This window comes from Nerophis lumbriciformis, linkage group LG08 (assembly GCF_033978685.3).
Source record: "Nerophis lumbriciformis linkage group LG08, RoL_Nlum_v2.1, whole genome shotgun sequence".
Classification (NCBI taxonomy): domain Eukaryota; kingdom Metazoa; phylum Chordata; class Actinopteri; order Syngnathiformes; family Syngnathidae; genus Nerophis; species Nerophis lumbriciformis.
This window is the reverse complement of record NC_084555.2, coordinates 50,857,685-50,872,972: the sequence shown is the minus strand read 5'-3', so window position 1 is coordinate 50,872,972 and position 15,288 is coordinate 50,857,685. Positions and strand designations below refer to the sequence as shown.

Genomic DNA, 15,288 nt, shown 5'->3' with positions numbered 1-15,288 from the left:
ATAGTCCAGAGTCAGTGAAATTGCAGCAAAATAGAAATAATCGTGTAATTAATGACCGCAGCTCCCTTGTATGTGATTGTCAGGGGTAACCTAATAAAAAAGATAATCTGAATGATTCCAAATAAGACTGGAAATAGTCCACAAAGTCAGAAATGTCAATAATGCAGCAAACTAAAACATCAAAACTTCCAAGATACAATGTCAGTGTTTCCATACCATGTCATTATTGACAGTGGCAATATTGTACAAAATAATCAGAATGATTCCAAATAAGACTGGAAATAGTCCACAAAGTCAGCAATGTCAATAATGCAGCAAACTAGAACTTTAAAACTTCAAATATTCTTTGTCAATTGTTCCATACCAGGTAATTAATGACGGCAACCTTGCACAAAATAATTAAAATGACGCCAAATATGACTAAAAATAGTCCAGAGTCAGTGAAATTGCAGCAAAATAGAAATAATCGTGTAATTAATGACCGCAGCTCCCTTGTATGTGATTGTCAGGGGTAACTTAATAAAAAGATAATCTGAATGATTCCAAATAAGACTGGAAATAGTCCACAAAGTCAGAAATGTCAATAATGCAGCAAACTAAAACATCAAAACTTCCAAGATACAATGTCAGTGTTTCCATACCATGTAATTAATGACAGTGGCAATATTGTACGAAATAATCAGAATTACTCCAAATAAGACTGGAAATAGTCCACAAAGTCATAAATGTCAATAATGTAGCAAACTAGAACTTTAAAACTTCAAAGATTTTTTGTCAATATTTCCATACCAGGTAATTAATGACAGTGGCAATCTTGTACAAAATAATCAGAATGATTCCAAATAAGACTGGAAATAGTCCACAAAGTGAGCAATGTCAATAATGCAGCAAACTAGAACATTAAAACTTCAAAGATTCTTTGTCAAATTTTCCATACCAGGTAATTAATGACGGCAACCTTGCACAAAATAATTAAAATGACGCCAAATATGACTAAAAATAGTCCAGAGTCAGTGAAATTGCAGCAAAATAGAAATAATCATGTAATTAATGACCGCAGCTCCCTTGTATGTGATTGTCAGGGGTAACCTAATAAAAAGATAATCTGAAAGATTCCAAATAAGACTGGAAATAGTCCACAAAGTCAGAAATGTCAATAATGCAGCAAACTAAAACATCAAAACTTCCAAGATACAATGTCAGTGTTTCCATACCATGTCATTATTGACAGTGGCAATTTGTGCAAAATAATCAGAATGACTCCGTTTAAGACTAAAAAAGTCCACAAAATCAGAGGAAAACAGAATCATGTTACCAATGGCTAATAAGTCATTCGAGGCTACTTGGCGGCCATCTTTGTAGTCCTCCAGGTGATCTCTGGCCGCCTGTTTCAAGGTGTGTCTTTGCCCACAGGACTCTGGCTATTCTGGGAGCGGGCTTGATGGGAGCAGGCATCGCCCAGGTGACCGTGGACAAAGGTGTGCACACCATCCTGAAGGACACCACTGAGGCCGGCCTGGCCCGCGGCGAGCAGCAGGTTTACAAAGGGTGATTGTTGTTGTTTTTGAATCAACAGCTGGCGTTGTTGTTGTTGTTGTTGTTGTTGACTTTGTGGTGTGACGGTGTCAACGTCCAGGCTGAACGACAAGGCCAAGAAGAGGAGCATCACCACCTTCGAGAGAGACTCCATCCTGTCCGGCCTGAGCGGCAAGCTGGACTACAGCGGCTTCCAGAAGGCCGACATGGTGATCGAGGCCGTGTTTGAGGACATGAGCGTCAAGCATGCGGTGCTGAAGGAGGTGGAAGCGGTAAGTACTTCCACGTCCACACATGCCACTCCCAGTGCACGCCTTCAAGTCATCCTTCCTGTGCAGGTGGTTCCTCCTCACTGCATCTTTGCCAGCAACACCTCCGCACTTCCCATTAAGGAAATCGCCGCCGCCAGCAAGAGGCCAGACAAGGTTTGACCACCTTTTCCAATCCTCCTCCCTCTAAAGGCTTAGTGGCCACATGCGTGGACAGCATCTTTTAGCTCTTATTTCCAAAATTGTGTACACTACTGAATTGGGGTCTTATGGCCCCTTATGTGGACACTTATACTGCCATCTGGTGGTGTCAGAAGAGTATAACATACAATGGAATTTTGGGAAAAAAAGTGTAAAAATAAGAATTGGCATGTCACTAAACATGAAGTACACGTTTGTGTACTTATGGACTAAGTACATCATATCAAAAGATGATTCTTAGTTTTTATTCTAATTAGGGTCCAATAAGCCCAAATAGCAAAGAGAAATAAAAAAAAAAGCATGTAAACAAACAGCTTGGGCCTTAAGAGGCTAAAGTAGAGAAAATAACTTGGTACCTGACACATGCCAACTGTTAGCATGCTAACATTAGCATATTATAATTTTTTTACTTTTTTTTTTTTTACACTGTACCCCTCAATCATATAACATGCCAACTAGTCACATGTTAATGTTAACATGCTAGCATGCTAACGGTAGCATGTAAACTTTTTTTTTTAACCAATTTTGCTGTTGTAAACATCACAGTCCTATAACTTGGTACTTGACACATGCCAACTGTTAGCATGTTAACATTAGCATGCTAACATTAGCATATTATATAAAAAAAATTTTTTTTTACCCTTTACCCCTCAGTCATATAACATGCTAACTAGTCACATGTTAATGCTAACATGCTAGCATGCTAACGGTAGCATGTAAACTTTTTTTTTTTTCACCAATTTTGCTGCTGGATACATCAGTCCCATAACTTGGTACCTGACACATGTCAACTGTTAGCATGTTAACATTAGCATGCTAATATTAGCATATTATAATATATATATATATATATATATTTTACACTTTACCCCTCAGTCATATAACATGCCAACTAGTCACATGTTAATGCTAGCATGCTAACGGTAGCATGTAAACTTTTTTTTTTTAACCAATTTTGCTGCTGTATACCTCAGTCCCATAACTGGGTACCTGACACATGTCAACTGTTAGCATGTTAACATTAGCATATTATAATATATATATATATATATTATTTTTTTTACACTTTACCCCTCAGTCATATAACATGCCGATTAGTCACATGTTAATGCTAACATGCTAGCATGCTAACGGTAGCATATAAACTTTTTTTTAAACCAATTTTGCTGTCGTACCCCTCACACTCCCACAACTAGGTACTTGACACATGCTTGCTCTCAGCCAATGTTAAAATGCTAACTTTTTAAACACATTTTCAGCGTCATAACCTTGTACTTGACACCTGTTAACTGCTAGCATGCTAACTTTTTTAGTTAATTTCACAGCTGCACACCTCCGAGTCGCATAAGGCTAATGCACATGCTAACTTTTCTATGCATTTTTTTTTACTTTATGCCTCAGTCATACAACATGCTAACTAGTCACATGTTAATGCTAACATGCTAGCATGCTAGCTTTTTTTCAACCAATTTTGCTGTTGTATACCTCACACTCCCACAACTAGGTACTTGACACATGCTTGCTCTCAGCTAATGTTAAAATGCTAACTTTGTAAACAAATTTTTCAGCGTCATAACCTTGTTGTTGACACCTGTTAACTGCTAGCATGCTAACTTTTTTTTTAGCTAATTTCACAGCTGCACACCTCCGAGTCGCATAAGGCTAATGCACATGCTAACTTTTTTTTTTCGCTTTATGCCTCAGAGTCATATAACTTCCACATTTTGAAGACAAATCCTCCTCTAAAGTAGAGAAAACTGCTCCTCCTCAGGTCATCGGCATGCATTACTTCTCTCCAGTGGACAAGATGCAGTTGCTGGAGATCATCACCACCGATCAGACCTCCAAGGACACCACGGCGTCGGCGGTGGCCGTCGGCCTGAAGCAGGGCAAAGTCATCATCGTGGTCGGGGTGAGTCGTTGAAGACACTCGGACAATTCCTTCAAAAATTGAGAGCCCCACGGTCATGTGTGTGGTTGTGTGTGTGCAGGATGGACCAGGATTCTACACCACTCGCTGTTTGGCTCCCATGTTGGCTGAGGCTGTGCGAGTATTTCAGGTTTGTCTAAACTGAAGACACTCACAGGAAATACTGCTCCGAGGATAGCTTTTATGAAGACCTAACCCTATACCTGTACAAGTCATGTATCACAATGTAACTGTCAGGTTCAAACACTGATGACATCTATTAAACAAGACAAGAAGCAAGGAATTAAACAGAGACAGAATTAAATTTAGAAAAACGTTTGTGCTGTACTCCGTACAGTCTCCCACCACGCTCTGATGAAAGATTGTACGCCTCCTCTTTTATTTGGACTTTCCCTGATTACATGGCAACAGCTGTTTCTAAGAGAAGGGGGGTCGTAAACAGCCGTCGCCTTTGGTTACAAAACAGTTCAAAGAAAAGGTGCTTTGCAGTCCATTCAATTGAATATAAGTTGAAAAGGATTTGCAAATCATTGTATTCTCTTATTTATTTACCATTTACACAACGTGACAACTTCACTGCTTTTGGGGTTTGTAGATTATGAGACAAATAGTGTAGTTGTAGTAGTGATAATGATGATGATGATAATGGACTATGTGGACTTACAGGAAGGGGCAGACCCAAAGAAGTTGGATTCACTCACCACCAGCTTTGGCTTCCCTGTGGGCGCCGCCACTCTGATTGACGAGGTCGGCATCGACGTCGCCGCCCACGTGGCTGAAGACCTCGGCAAGGCTTTCGGCTCCCGTTTCGGCGGCGGGGACGTGGAGGTTCTGAAGACTCTGGTGGAGAGGGGATTCAAGGGTAAGCAAGGATAAAATTGTAATTTTCACTTCCTGGGTGCAGCTGGGATAGGCTCCGCGACCCTGAGAGGGACGTCCTTCCTTGGAGGTAGTTTGTACAAAAAAAAAAAAAATCAGCCAAACCGGTCAGCTAAGCAAATAACCTGTGATAAATCATAATTAATCAGTGCAAGAGACTGATTAATCTGATTTTTTTTTTAAATGTATCACTTCACAGGTGTGTGTGTGTGTGTGTGTGTGATGGTTAGTTGTGTCAAACTTTTAGGGCTCCCTTAAGTTTGGTCCCGGTGACCTGTAAGGGTCTCACTCACACTTAAATCTCTAGATCAGGGGTGCTCATTACGTCGATCGCGAGCTACCGGTCGATCTCGGAGGGTGTGTCAGTCGATCACCAGCCAGGCATTAAAAAAAATAGCCCTAAAAATGAGCGATCATAAATCTTCACTATGACGTCACTTTCGTCACTTGATTGACATTCACGGCACCCGAGGGTCTTCTGAGATGACGCTGGCTGCTGCCAGCTCATTAAAATTACCGACAGGAAGGCGAGAAACACTTTATTTCAACAGACTGGCGCCGTACCTGTCGTCAAAACTCCAAAGACCGACTGCACAGTTGCACAGTTGCGCTAACAAAATAAGAGTCTCAGAAAGCTGGCGTGCACAAGCTAGCAAGCTACGGAGTTTGCCGACAATGTATTTCTTGTAAAGTGTATACAAAGGAGTACGGAAGCTGGACAAATAAGATGCCAAAAACCAACCACTTTCATGTGGTATTGGACAGAAAGGAGGACTTTTTTTTCTCCTCCATTTGAAAATGCGGACATTATCATCACCACTGTCTGATTCCAATCAATGCAAGTCATCAGAATCAGGTAATACACCAACTTATATTCTTGTCTTCATGAAAGAAAGGAATCTATATGTGTTAAACATGCTTGTATTATCTTTAAACACCTTTAATTTATTAACAATATTAACTATATGTGTTAAACATGCTTGTATTATCTTTAAACACCTTTAACTTATTAACAATATTAACTATATGTGTTAAACATGCTTGTCTTATCTTTAAACACCTTTAACTTGTTAACAATATTAACTATATGTGTTAAACATGCTTGTATTATCTTTAAACACCTTTAACTTGTTAACAATATTAACTATATGTGTTAAACATGCTTGTATTATCTTTAAACACCTTTAAGTTATTAACTATATGTATTAAACATACTTGTATTATCTTTAAACACCTTTAAGTTGTTAACAATATTAACTATATGTGTTAAACATGCTTGTATTATCTTTAAACACCTTTAAGTTGTTAACAATATTAACTATATGTATTAAACATACTTGTATTATCTTTAAACACCTTTAAGTTGTTAACAATATTAACTATATGTGTTAAATATGCTTGTATTATCATTAAACACCTTTAACTTGTTAACAATATTAACTATATGTATTAAACATGCTTGTATTATCATTAAACACCTTTAACTTGTTAACAAAAACATATATTTCATAAATAAGTAAATGTAAATTATATATATGAATGAGGTAGATCCCCACGACTTGATCAATTGAAAAGTAGCTCGCCTGCAGAAAAAATGTGAGCACCCCTGCTCTAGATCAACTTCAGATCTATCTAAAGATTAAAAAAAGTTTGTTTTATGCCCTTTTTGTTAAAGAAACCCCTGTTTTTTTTTTATAGCCAAAACACAAGATATGCACTTTTTCCCCCCCAAAAGATTAAAAAATTTAACATTTGATATGAAGTAACTGGAGCCTTAAATAGGTCAATATAGTGCATCCGAAAAGTATTCACAACGCTTCTCGTTTTCCACATTTTATGTTACAGCTTTTTTTTCCCAAAAATAGAATATGTTCATTTTGTCCTCAGAATTCTACAGACAATATCCCATAATGACAATGTGATTTTTTAATTTATTTTTTATTTAGCAAATGTATTAAAACTAAAAAATCACATGCACACAAGAATTCACAGCCTTTGCTCAATACTTTGTTGATGCACCTTTTGGCAGCTAAAAACCATCCCCGCATCATGATGCATACCTGCCAACTACTCCGGTTTTCCCGTAATTAGTACGGTTTTCATCAACCTATTCTGGGTTACGGTTGCAGTGATTAAAAAATACGGTTTTTCATTAATTAAAAAAATATATTTTTTAAAAAGTTTTATTCACGAAATCGCGTAACAACAATGACAATCGACACTGCTTCCCGTAACTTCCTATCGAGCCATTCCGAATGCCATGCGCGAGGCTATTTATAGCACCGCTGCCAAGCACGTGGCACCAGTTGCCATTGTTTCCAAACGAGCGAACGATCATGGAATCAGCCGGAGAAAAATCGCAAACGAGTCTTAAACCGAAAAGAAAACTGCAGTCATTCCGTGAAGAATATTCAAAAGCCTATCCGGGAATAATTATCCGTTCCAAAAAGGGTGAAAACTACGCGAATTGCACCTTGTGCAGACAAGATTTTTCGATCGGACACGGAGGAATTAGCGATGTAAAAGACCACGTTGGGACAAAAAAACACAAGTCTAATGCCGTTGCTAGCGATACAATTTGGATTTTATCCACCAAAAGGTAATGACACCAATGTTATCTATTGGAATTGTTTAGTACTGTTATACTGTTAAAAGTGTTTATACTATTTATGCATTCAAGTCCAAGTTGAAGAAATCTTGTTAAATGTTGACCTACTCAGTGGCCTAGTGGTTAGAGTGTCCGCCCTGAGATCGGTAGGTTGTGAGTTCAAACCCCGGCCGAGTCATACCAAAGACTATAAAAATGGGACCCATTACGTCCCTGCTTGGCACTCAGCATCAAGGGTTGGAATTGGGGGTTAAATCACCAAAAATGATTCCCGGGCGCAGCACCGCTGCTGCCCACTGCTCCCCTCACCTCCCAGGGGGTGATCAAGGGGATGGGTCAAATGCAGAGGACAAATTTCACCACACCTAGTGTGTGTGTGACAATCATTGGGACTTTAACTTTAACTTTATAACTACCAAAATACAGAAGTATGTCCTTAATATTTTTGCAGTGCTATTTCTGTTAAAAAGTTAAAATGATTACATTAGAGATGTGATGTGCCACTTTTCAAGTGTCTGATGGCTTAAATGAATTTTCATTCATTTTTCATATTTTGAATTCTTTTGAAAGGCTTACAAAAAAACTACATTTGAATTGTAATTCCATGCTATTGACAGGACTATTAATTTTAATGAAGTTAGCTTACCATGTTTACAGTATGATAATTGTGATAGAAATGTGAATTTTAGGCACAGAATATTTTATACAATTGAACAAGGCAGTAGATTATACAAGCTTGGACAGAAAGTTAATAATGACACCAATTTTTTTTATTTTTATGGAATTGTTTAGTACTGTTTTACCATTTGTTTACTGTAAAAAGTGTTTATACTGTTTATACTTTCAATGAACAAATTGAAGTCTTGTGAAAGGTTGACAGGATAACTGGCATTAACTGTCAAAATAATTTCAAACTATTGAAGTTAGCTTACAGAATAAACATGTCAATCAACCCATATGATTTTTGCTGTAATATTTTTGTTTTGAAAAGTCACTGTGACTGATAGAAAAGTGATGGTTTTAGCAACATTTTAACCTGTCTGAATGCTAATAATCATTTTGCGTCGGGGGCTGAACCCCCCACCAGGACTTTGTCCTGGGCCTACCGGGGCCTGCGGCCCCTGGACCCTGGCTACTAGGTTTTTCTGATTTCAAAAGTTGGCAGGTATGATGATGATGCTGCCACCACCATGCTTCACTATAGGGATGGTAGTGGCCTGGTGATGAGCGGTGCCTGGTTTCCTCCAAACATGACGCCTGGCATTCAATCTTTGTCTCTTTAGACCAGAGAATTTCGTTTCTCGTGGTCTTAGTCTTTCAGGTGCATTTTGGCAAACTTTTGACTAAGAAATGGCTTTCATCAGGCCACTATACCATCCATCCATCCATCTTCTTCCGCTTATCCGAGGTCGGGTCGCGGGGGCAGCAGCCTAAGCAGGGAAGCCCAGACTTCCCTCTCCCCAGCCACTTCGTCCAGCTCTTCCTGTGGGACCCCGAGGCGTTCCCAGGCCAGCCGGGAGACATAGTCTTCCCAACGTGTCCTGGGTCTTCCCCGCGGCCTCCTACCGGTCGGACGTGCCCTAAACACCTCCCTAGGGAGGCGTTCGGGTGGCATCCTGACCAGATGCCCGAACCACCTCATCTGGCTCCTCTCCATGTGGAGGAGCAGCGGCTTTACTTTGAGCTCCCCCCGGATGACAGAGCTTCTCACCCTATCTCTAAGGGAGAGCCCCGCCACCCGGCGGAGGAAACTCATTTCGGCCGCTTGTACCCGTGATCTTGTCCTTTCGGTCATAACCCAAAGCTCATGACCATAGGTGAGGATGGGAACGTAGATCGACCGGTAAATTGAGAGCTTTGCCTTCCGGCTCATCTCCTTCTTCACCACAACGGATCGATACAGCGTCCGCATTACTGAAGACGCCGCACCGATCCGCCTGTCGATCTCACGATCCACTCTTCCCTCACTCGTGAACAAGACTCCGAGGTACTTGAACTCCTCCACTTTGGGGCAAGATCTCCTCCCCAACCCGGAGATGGCACTCCACCCTTTTCCGGGCGAGAACCATGGACTCGGACTTGGAGGTGCTGATTCTCATCCCAGTCGCTTCACACTCTGCTGCGAACCGATCCAGCGAGAGCTGAAGATCCAGGCCAGATGAAGCAATCAGGACCACATCATCTGCAAAAAGCAGAGACCTAATCCTGCAGCCACCAAACCAGATCCCCTCAACGCCTTGACTGCGCCTAGAAATTCTGTCCATAAAAGTTATGAACAGAATCGGTGACAAAGGGCAGCCTTGGCGGAGTCCAACCCTCACTGGAAACGTGTCCGACTTACTGCCGGCAATGATCATACAGGGAGCGGACTGCCACAATCAGACAGTCCGATACCCCATACTCTCTGAGCACTCCCCACAGGACTTCCCGAGGGACACGGTCGAATGCCTTCTCCAAGTCCACAAAAAACATGTAAACTGGTTGGGCAAACTCCCATGCACCCTCAAGGACCCTGCCGAGAGTATAGAGCTGGTCCACAGTTCCACGACCAGGACGAAAACCACACTGTTCCTCCTGAATCCGAGGTTCGACTATCCGGCGTAGCCTCCTCTCCAGTACACCTGAATAGACCTTACCGGGAAGGCTGAGGAGTGTGATCCCACGATAGTTAGAACACACCCTCCGGTTCCCCTTCTTAAAGAGAGGAACCACCACCCCGGTCTGCCAATCCAGAGGTACCGCCCCCGATGTCCACGCGATGTTGCAGAGTCTTGTCAACGAAGACAGCCCCACAGCATCCAGAGCCTTAAGGAACTCCGGGCGGATCTCATCTACCCCCGGGGCCTTGCCACCGAGGAGCTTTTTAACTACCTCAGCAACCTCTGCCCCAGAAATAGGACCACTATACCATACAGGCTTTATTGGTGAATTGTTGCAGAGATGGTTGTCCTTCTGGAAGGTCTTCTCTTTTCACAGAGGAATGTTGTAGCTCTGACAGAGTGACCAGACATAGGTGTGCCAAGTTTGTGGCATCGTCTTCAAAAATACTTGAGGCTGTAACAACAAAGTATTGAAGGCTGTGATTACTTATGTCCATGTCATTGTTTTTTAATGCATTTGCAAAATTAAAAAAAAATACTTGTCACATTGTCATTATGGGGTATTGTGTCTAGAATTTTGAGGACAAAAACTGATTTATTCCATTTTTTAATCAGGCTGTAATGTAACAAAATGTGGAAAAAAAGTGCAAATACTTACCAGGTGCTTTGTAATTCATAACATTGATTTTAAAACATTATTTCTGGAGCAATGACTTCAATTCTCAGGGATCCAAAAGGTCCCCACTAATAAAAGTGTTAAAATTAGTCCTACATTATTTTTGTCTCTGTAATAATATTTTTACAATATCAATAAAAATACAATAAAAAATAGTTGCGGGGCGCACTTTGGACACTTCTAAACTAAATGGTCACTTTTTTGTTTTTTTAGGTCGCAAGTCTGGCAAGGGTTGTTACGTGTACCAGCCTGGTCTCAAAGTCCGAGAAGTCAATCCGGACGTGGCAGACATCTTGGAGAAATACAAAAAGGCGCCTAACCCCGCTGTGTGAGTTGTCAACTTTTAGTAGCGAGCGCTGATGTCTTGACTTCTACCTCAAACTTACTACCTTTTTCTGTAGTTCGTCCGACTCCGACGTCCAATACCGACTGGTGTCCCGGTTCGTCAATGAGGCCGTGCTGTGTTTACAAGAGGGAATCTTGAACGGACCTCTGGAAGGAGACATCGGAGCAGTTTTTGGCCTGGGGTTCCCCCCCTGCCTTGGAGGTCAGCCAATACACAACATATACACTTTCTTGCCCTGGTTCCATCAGTGGAAACAAAGCAAGGTTGGCTTCTTCAGGATGTCCCCATACGGTTTCACTTCTTATACAGATATTGCAATCTATGAGTATTGGCCGATACTGATACCGATCCAATCCAATATCAGCAGGAATCATACATACTTGTATTATTTAGTAGTGTGGAGTCTTAGAAAAGGTTTGATCAAGTGAAATGAGTCAAACAAGTAGGTATGAAAAACGTCTTTTATTATTAACCGGCGGCCGTGCCAGCAACTTGAGGGTTCCAGGTTCGATCCCCGCTTCCGCAGTCCTAGTCACTGCCGATGTGTCCTTGTGCAAGACACTTTACCCGCCTGCTCCCAGTGCCACCCACACTGCTTTAAAATGTAGCTTAAAGATGTAGATAATGGGTTTCGCTATGTAAAGCGCTTTGAGCCTCTAGAGAAAAGTGCTATATAAATATAGTTTACTTGAACCGACTGAAATGGGCTTATGTTGTCTGTATGTTTAAGTGATAAATATTGTTTTTGCAACATCTAGTGGTCGCAATTTTTTAAGTTAAGCTCATGACGCACTAAGTTGAATGATGCGGACACGTTTGTTACTGGATACTTTCTAAATGTGGTGTTTTTTTAATTCAATAATTGTGCATGTCTGTATCGGACATTTAGATACAAGCCCAGATAATCCCTTGTTTATTTTTTTGCCGGTGTCGTCAATATTGGAGCGGGGCACCCTTAGCTGTAACACTACTTTCATGAAACATCTGTCATATATTTGAAGGTTTAAAAAAAAAAGAAGAAAAAAAAGGGAAAGATTCATTGGTTTAAGTTAAGCTCATGACGCACTAAGTTGAATGATGCGGACACGTTTGTTACTGGATACTTTCTAAATGTGGTGTTTTTTTTAATTCAATAATTGTGAATGTCTGTATCGGCCATTTAGATACAAGCCCAGATAATCCCTCGTTTATTTTTTTACCGGTGTCGTCAATATTGGAGCGGGACACCCTTAGCTATAACACTACTTTCATGAAACATCTGTCAGATATTTGAAGGTTTAAAAAAAAAAAAAGGGCGCACTAAGTTGAATGATGCGGACACGTTTGTTACTGGATACTTTCTAAATGTGCTGTTTTTTTAGTTCCATAATTGTGAATGTCTAGCTTGTAGTAGCTAGTAGTCGATAGCCTAGAATGTTTACCTTTTCTAAAGGTAAACATTGACTAAAATAGGGACGTTTAGATTTTTTTTTTTTTTGCACAAGCAAACACGCTGCAGGACTGCTTGTATCGGACATTTAGATGCAAGCCCGGATAATCCCTCGCTTATTTTTTGCAGGTGTCGTCAATATTGGAACGGTACACCCTTAGATGTAACACTACTTTCATGAAACATCTGTCAGATATTTGAAGGTTTAAAAAAAAAAAAAAAAAGGTCAAAATTAATTAGTTTAAATTAAGCTCATGACGCACTAAGTTGAAAGATGCTGACCCGTTTGTTACTGGATACTTTCTAAACATGCTGTTTATTTAATTCAATATTTGTGTATGTCTAGCTTGTGCGCTGTTGTGTGCTTAGCTGTTGTGTAGCTGCTCGCTCCTAGTAGGCTATAGCCTAGAATGTTTACCTTTTGTAAATTACTTGACTAAAATCGTGACGTTTAGATTTTTTTTTTTGCACAAGCAAACACGCTGCAGGACTGCTTGTATCGGACATTTAGATACAAACCCAGATAATCCCTCGCTTATTTTTTGCCGGTGTCGTCAATATTGGAGCGGTACACCCTTAGCTGTAACACTATTTTCTTGAAACATCTCTCAGATATTTGAAGGTTTAAAAAAAATATATATATATATCATTAGTTACATTTCATGAAAGACTAATCCCATTACTTTTTTGGGAAAGTAACTAATTCCTCTCATAGTAATTTTGGCGGTATCATTCACACTCCTGTCCCGGCTTGCAGGGCCGTTCCGCTTTGTGGACACCCTGGGAGCCGACAAGCTGGTGGAGAAGATGCGGCGGTACGAGGCCGTCTACGGCAACCACTTCACGCCGTGCCAACTCCTCCTGGATCACGCCAACGACCCGAGCAAGAGGTTTCACAAGTGAAGGCCAACATGTTTGCCTGTAGCACTTCAACAAACTGCAGTATGTCACAACAACGTGCCTAAAACCAGCGACCGTAATCCTAATCGGATGATAGACCGTATGACGCTGTAAGGTTCCTAAAGATATTACTTGTACTGATCTGCTTTTTTTGTACGCGAAAATAGTTTATGGGTGGAGTTGGATGATCATGTAAATGTAGGGATGAATAAAATGTTGTTATTGAAACTAATCTTTTCTCTTGATCTCAACTTCCCAGCTTTTGCTTCTTTGTCTCATCTTGTCTTCACTTTCTTGGAGCCTCTTTTTGCACAGCTCTCCAAATCCAAACAATAGAATCGATCAACTGGCCTCTCGACAAAGTTGCAAAGATCTTCTTGACGAAAAAAGCTCTGGTTCAGGGGATACTTGTCTGCCCTGACAAGTGCTCTAAAACTTGCTGGTAGACGGCTGCGTTGACCCTGGATCTCAGGAAACAGAGTGGACCGACACCAGCAGATGACATGGCACCCCAAACCATCACTGATGGTGGAAACTTTACACTAGACTTCAGGCAACGTGGATCCTGTGCCTCTCCTGTCTTCCTCCAGACTCTGGGACCTCGATTTCCAAAGGAAATGCAAAATTTGCATGGTTGGGTGATGGTTTGGGGTGCCATGTCATCTGCTGGTGTCGGTCCACTCTGTTTCCTGAGATCCAGGGTCAACGCAGCCGTCTACCAGCAAGTTTTAGAGCACTTCATGCTTCCTGCTGCTGACCTGCTCTATGGAGATGGTGATTTCAAGTTCCAACAGGACTTGGCGCCTGCACACAGCGCAAAATCTACCCGTGCCTGGTTTACGGACCATGGTATTTCTGTTCTAAATTGGCCCGCCAACTCCCCTGACCTTAGCCCCATAGAACATCTGTGGGGTATTGTGAAAAGGAAGATGCAGAATGCCAGACCCAAAAACGCAGAAGAGTTGAAGGCCACTATCAGAGCAACCTGGGCTCTCATAACACCTGAGTAGTACCAGAAACTCATCGACTCCATGCCACGCCGCATTAACGCAGTAATTGAGGCAAAAGGAGCTCCAACCAAGTATTGAGTATTGTACATGCTCATATTTTTCATTTTCATACTTTTCAGTTGGCCAACATTTCTAAAAATCCCTTTTTTGTATTAGCCTTAAGTAATATTCTAATTTTGTGACACACGGAATTTTGGATTTTCATTTGTTGCCACTTCAAATCATCAAAATTAAATGAAATAAACATTTGAATGCATCAGTCTGTGTGCAATGAATAAATATAATGTACAAGTTACACCTTTTGAATGCAATTACTGAAATAAATCAAGTTTTTCAAAATATTCTAATTTACTGGCTTTTACCTGTGTGTGTGTGTGTGTGTGTATATATATATATATATATATATATATATATATATATATAAGCAATACTTGAATTTCAGTGTTCATTTATTTACACATATACTTGTTGAGTTAAGGGTTGAATTGTCCATCCTTGTTCTATTCTCTGTCACTATTTTTCTAACCATGCTGAACACCCTCTCTGATGATGCATTGCTGTGTGGCACGCACAAAAGTGCTTTCAGCAAATGCACTAGATGGCAGTATTGTCTTGTTTAAGAGTGTCACAACATTGCTGTTGACGGCAGACGAACTGCTTTATGGTAGACCAAAACGTGACTGCTGTTGTTGTGTGTCGTTGCCGCGCTGGGAGGACGTTAATGAAACTGCCTAATAATAAACCCACATAAGAAACCAAGAACACGCCCTCCATCATTCTACAGTTATAACGTCATTGGGCAGGCACGCCGTTTATATTGTGGGAAAGCGGACTCAGGTCCGCATCGACCTGAGTCCGCCTGAATTTCGGGAGATTTTAGGGAGATAATTTGTCCCGGGGGGGG

At 40.9% G+C, this 15,288-nt stretch overlaps 1 protein-coding gene across 1 annotated transcript in view; it reads left to right on the top strand.

Annotated features, from left to right (window-relative positions):
• hadhab (hydroxyacyl-CoA dehydrogenase trifunctional multienzyme complex subunit alpha b) overlaps nt 1-13,602 on the top strand; it is a 44,656-nt gene extending 31,054 nt beyond the window's left edge. Inside the window, exons 12-20 of the mRNA XM_061969176.1 lie at nt 1,414-1,548; nt 1,637-1,808; nt 1,875-1,961; nt 3,778-3,918; nt 3,998-4,066; nt 4,603-4,798; nt 10,913-11,027; nt 11,101-11,246; nt 13,232-13,602. Of these exons, the coding sequence (XP_061825160.1) occupies nt 1,414-1,548; nt 1,637-1,808; nt 1,875-1,961; nt 3,778-3,918; nt 3,998-4,066; nt 4,603-4,798; nt 10,913-11,027; nt 11,101-11,246; nt 13,232-13,377 (1,207 nt within the window). The 3' untranslated portion in view covers nt 13,378-13,602. The remainder of the gene's footprint in view (nt 1-1,413; nt 1,549-1,636; nt 1,809-1,874; nt 1,962-3,777; nt 3,919-3,997; nt 4,067-4,602; nt 4,799-10,912; nt 11,028-11,100; nt 11,247-13,231) is intronic.
• Nucleotides 13,603-15,288: the final 1,686 nt, after the last annotated feature.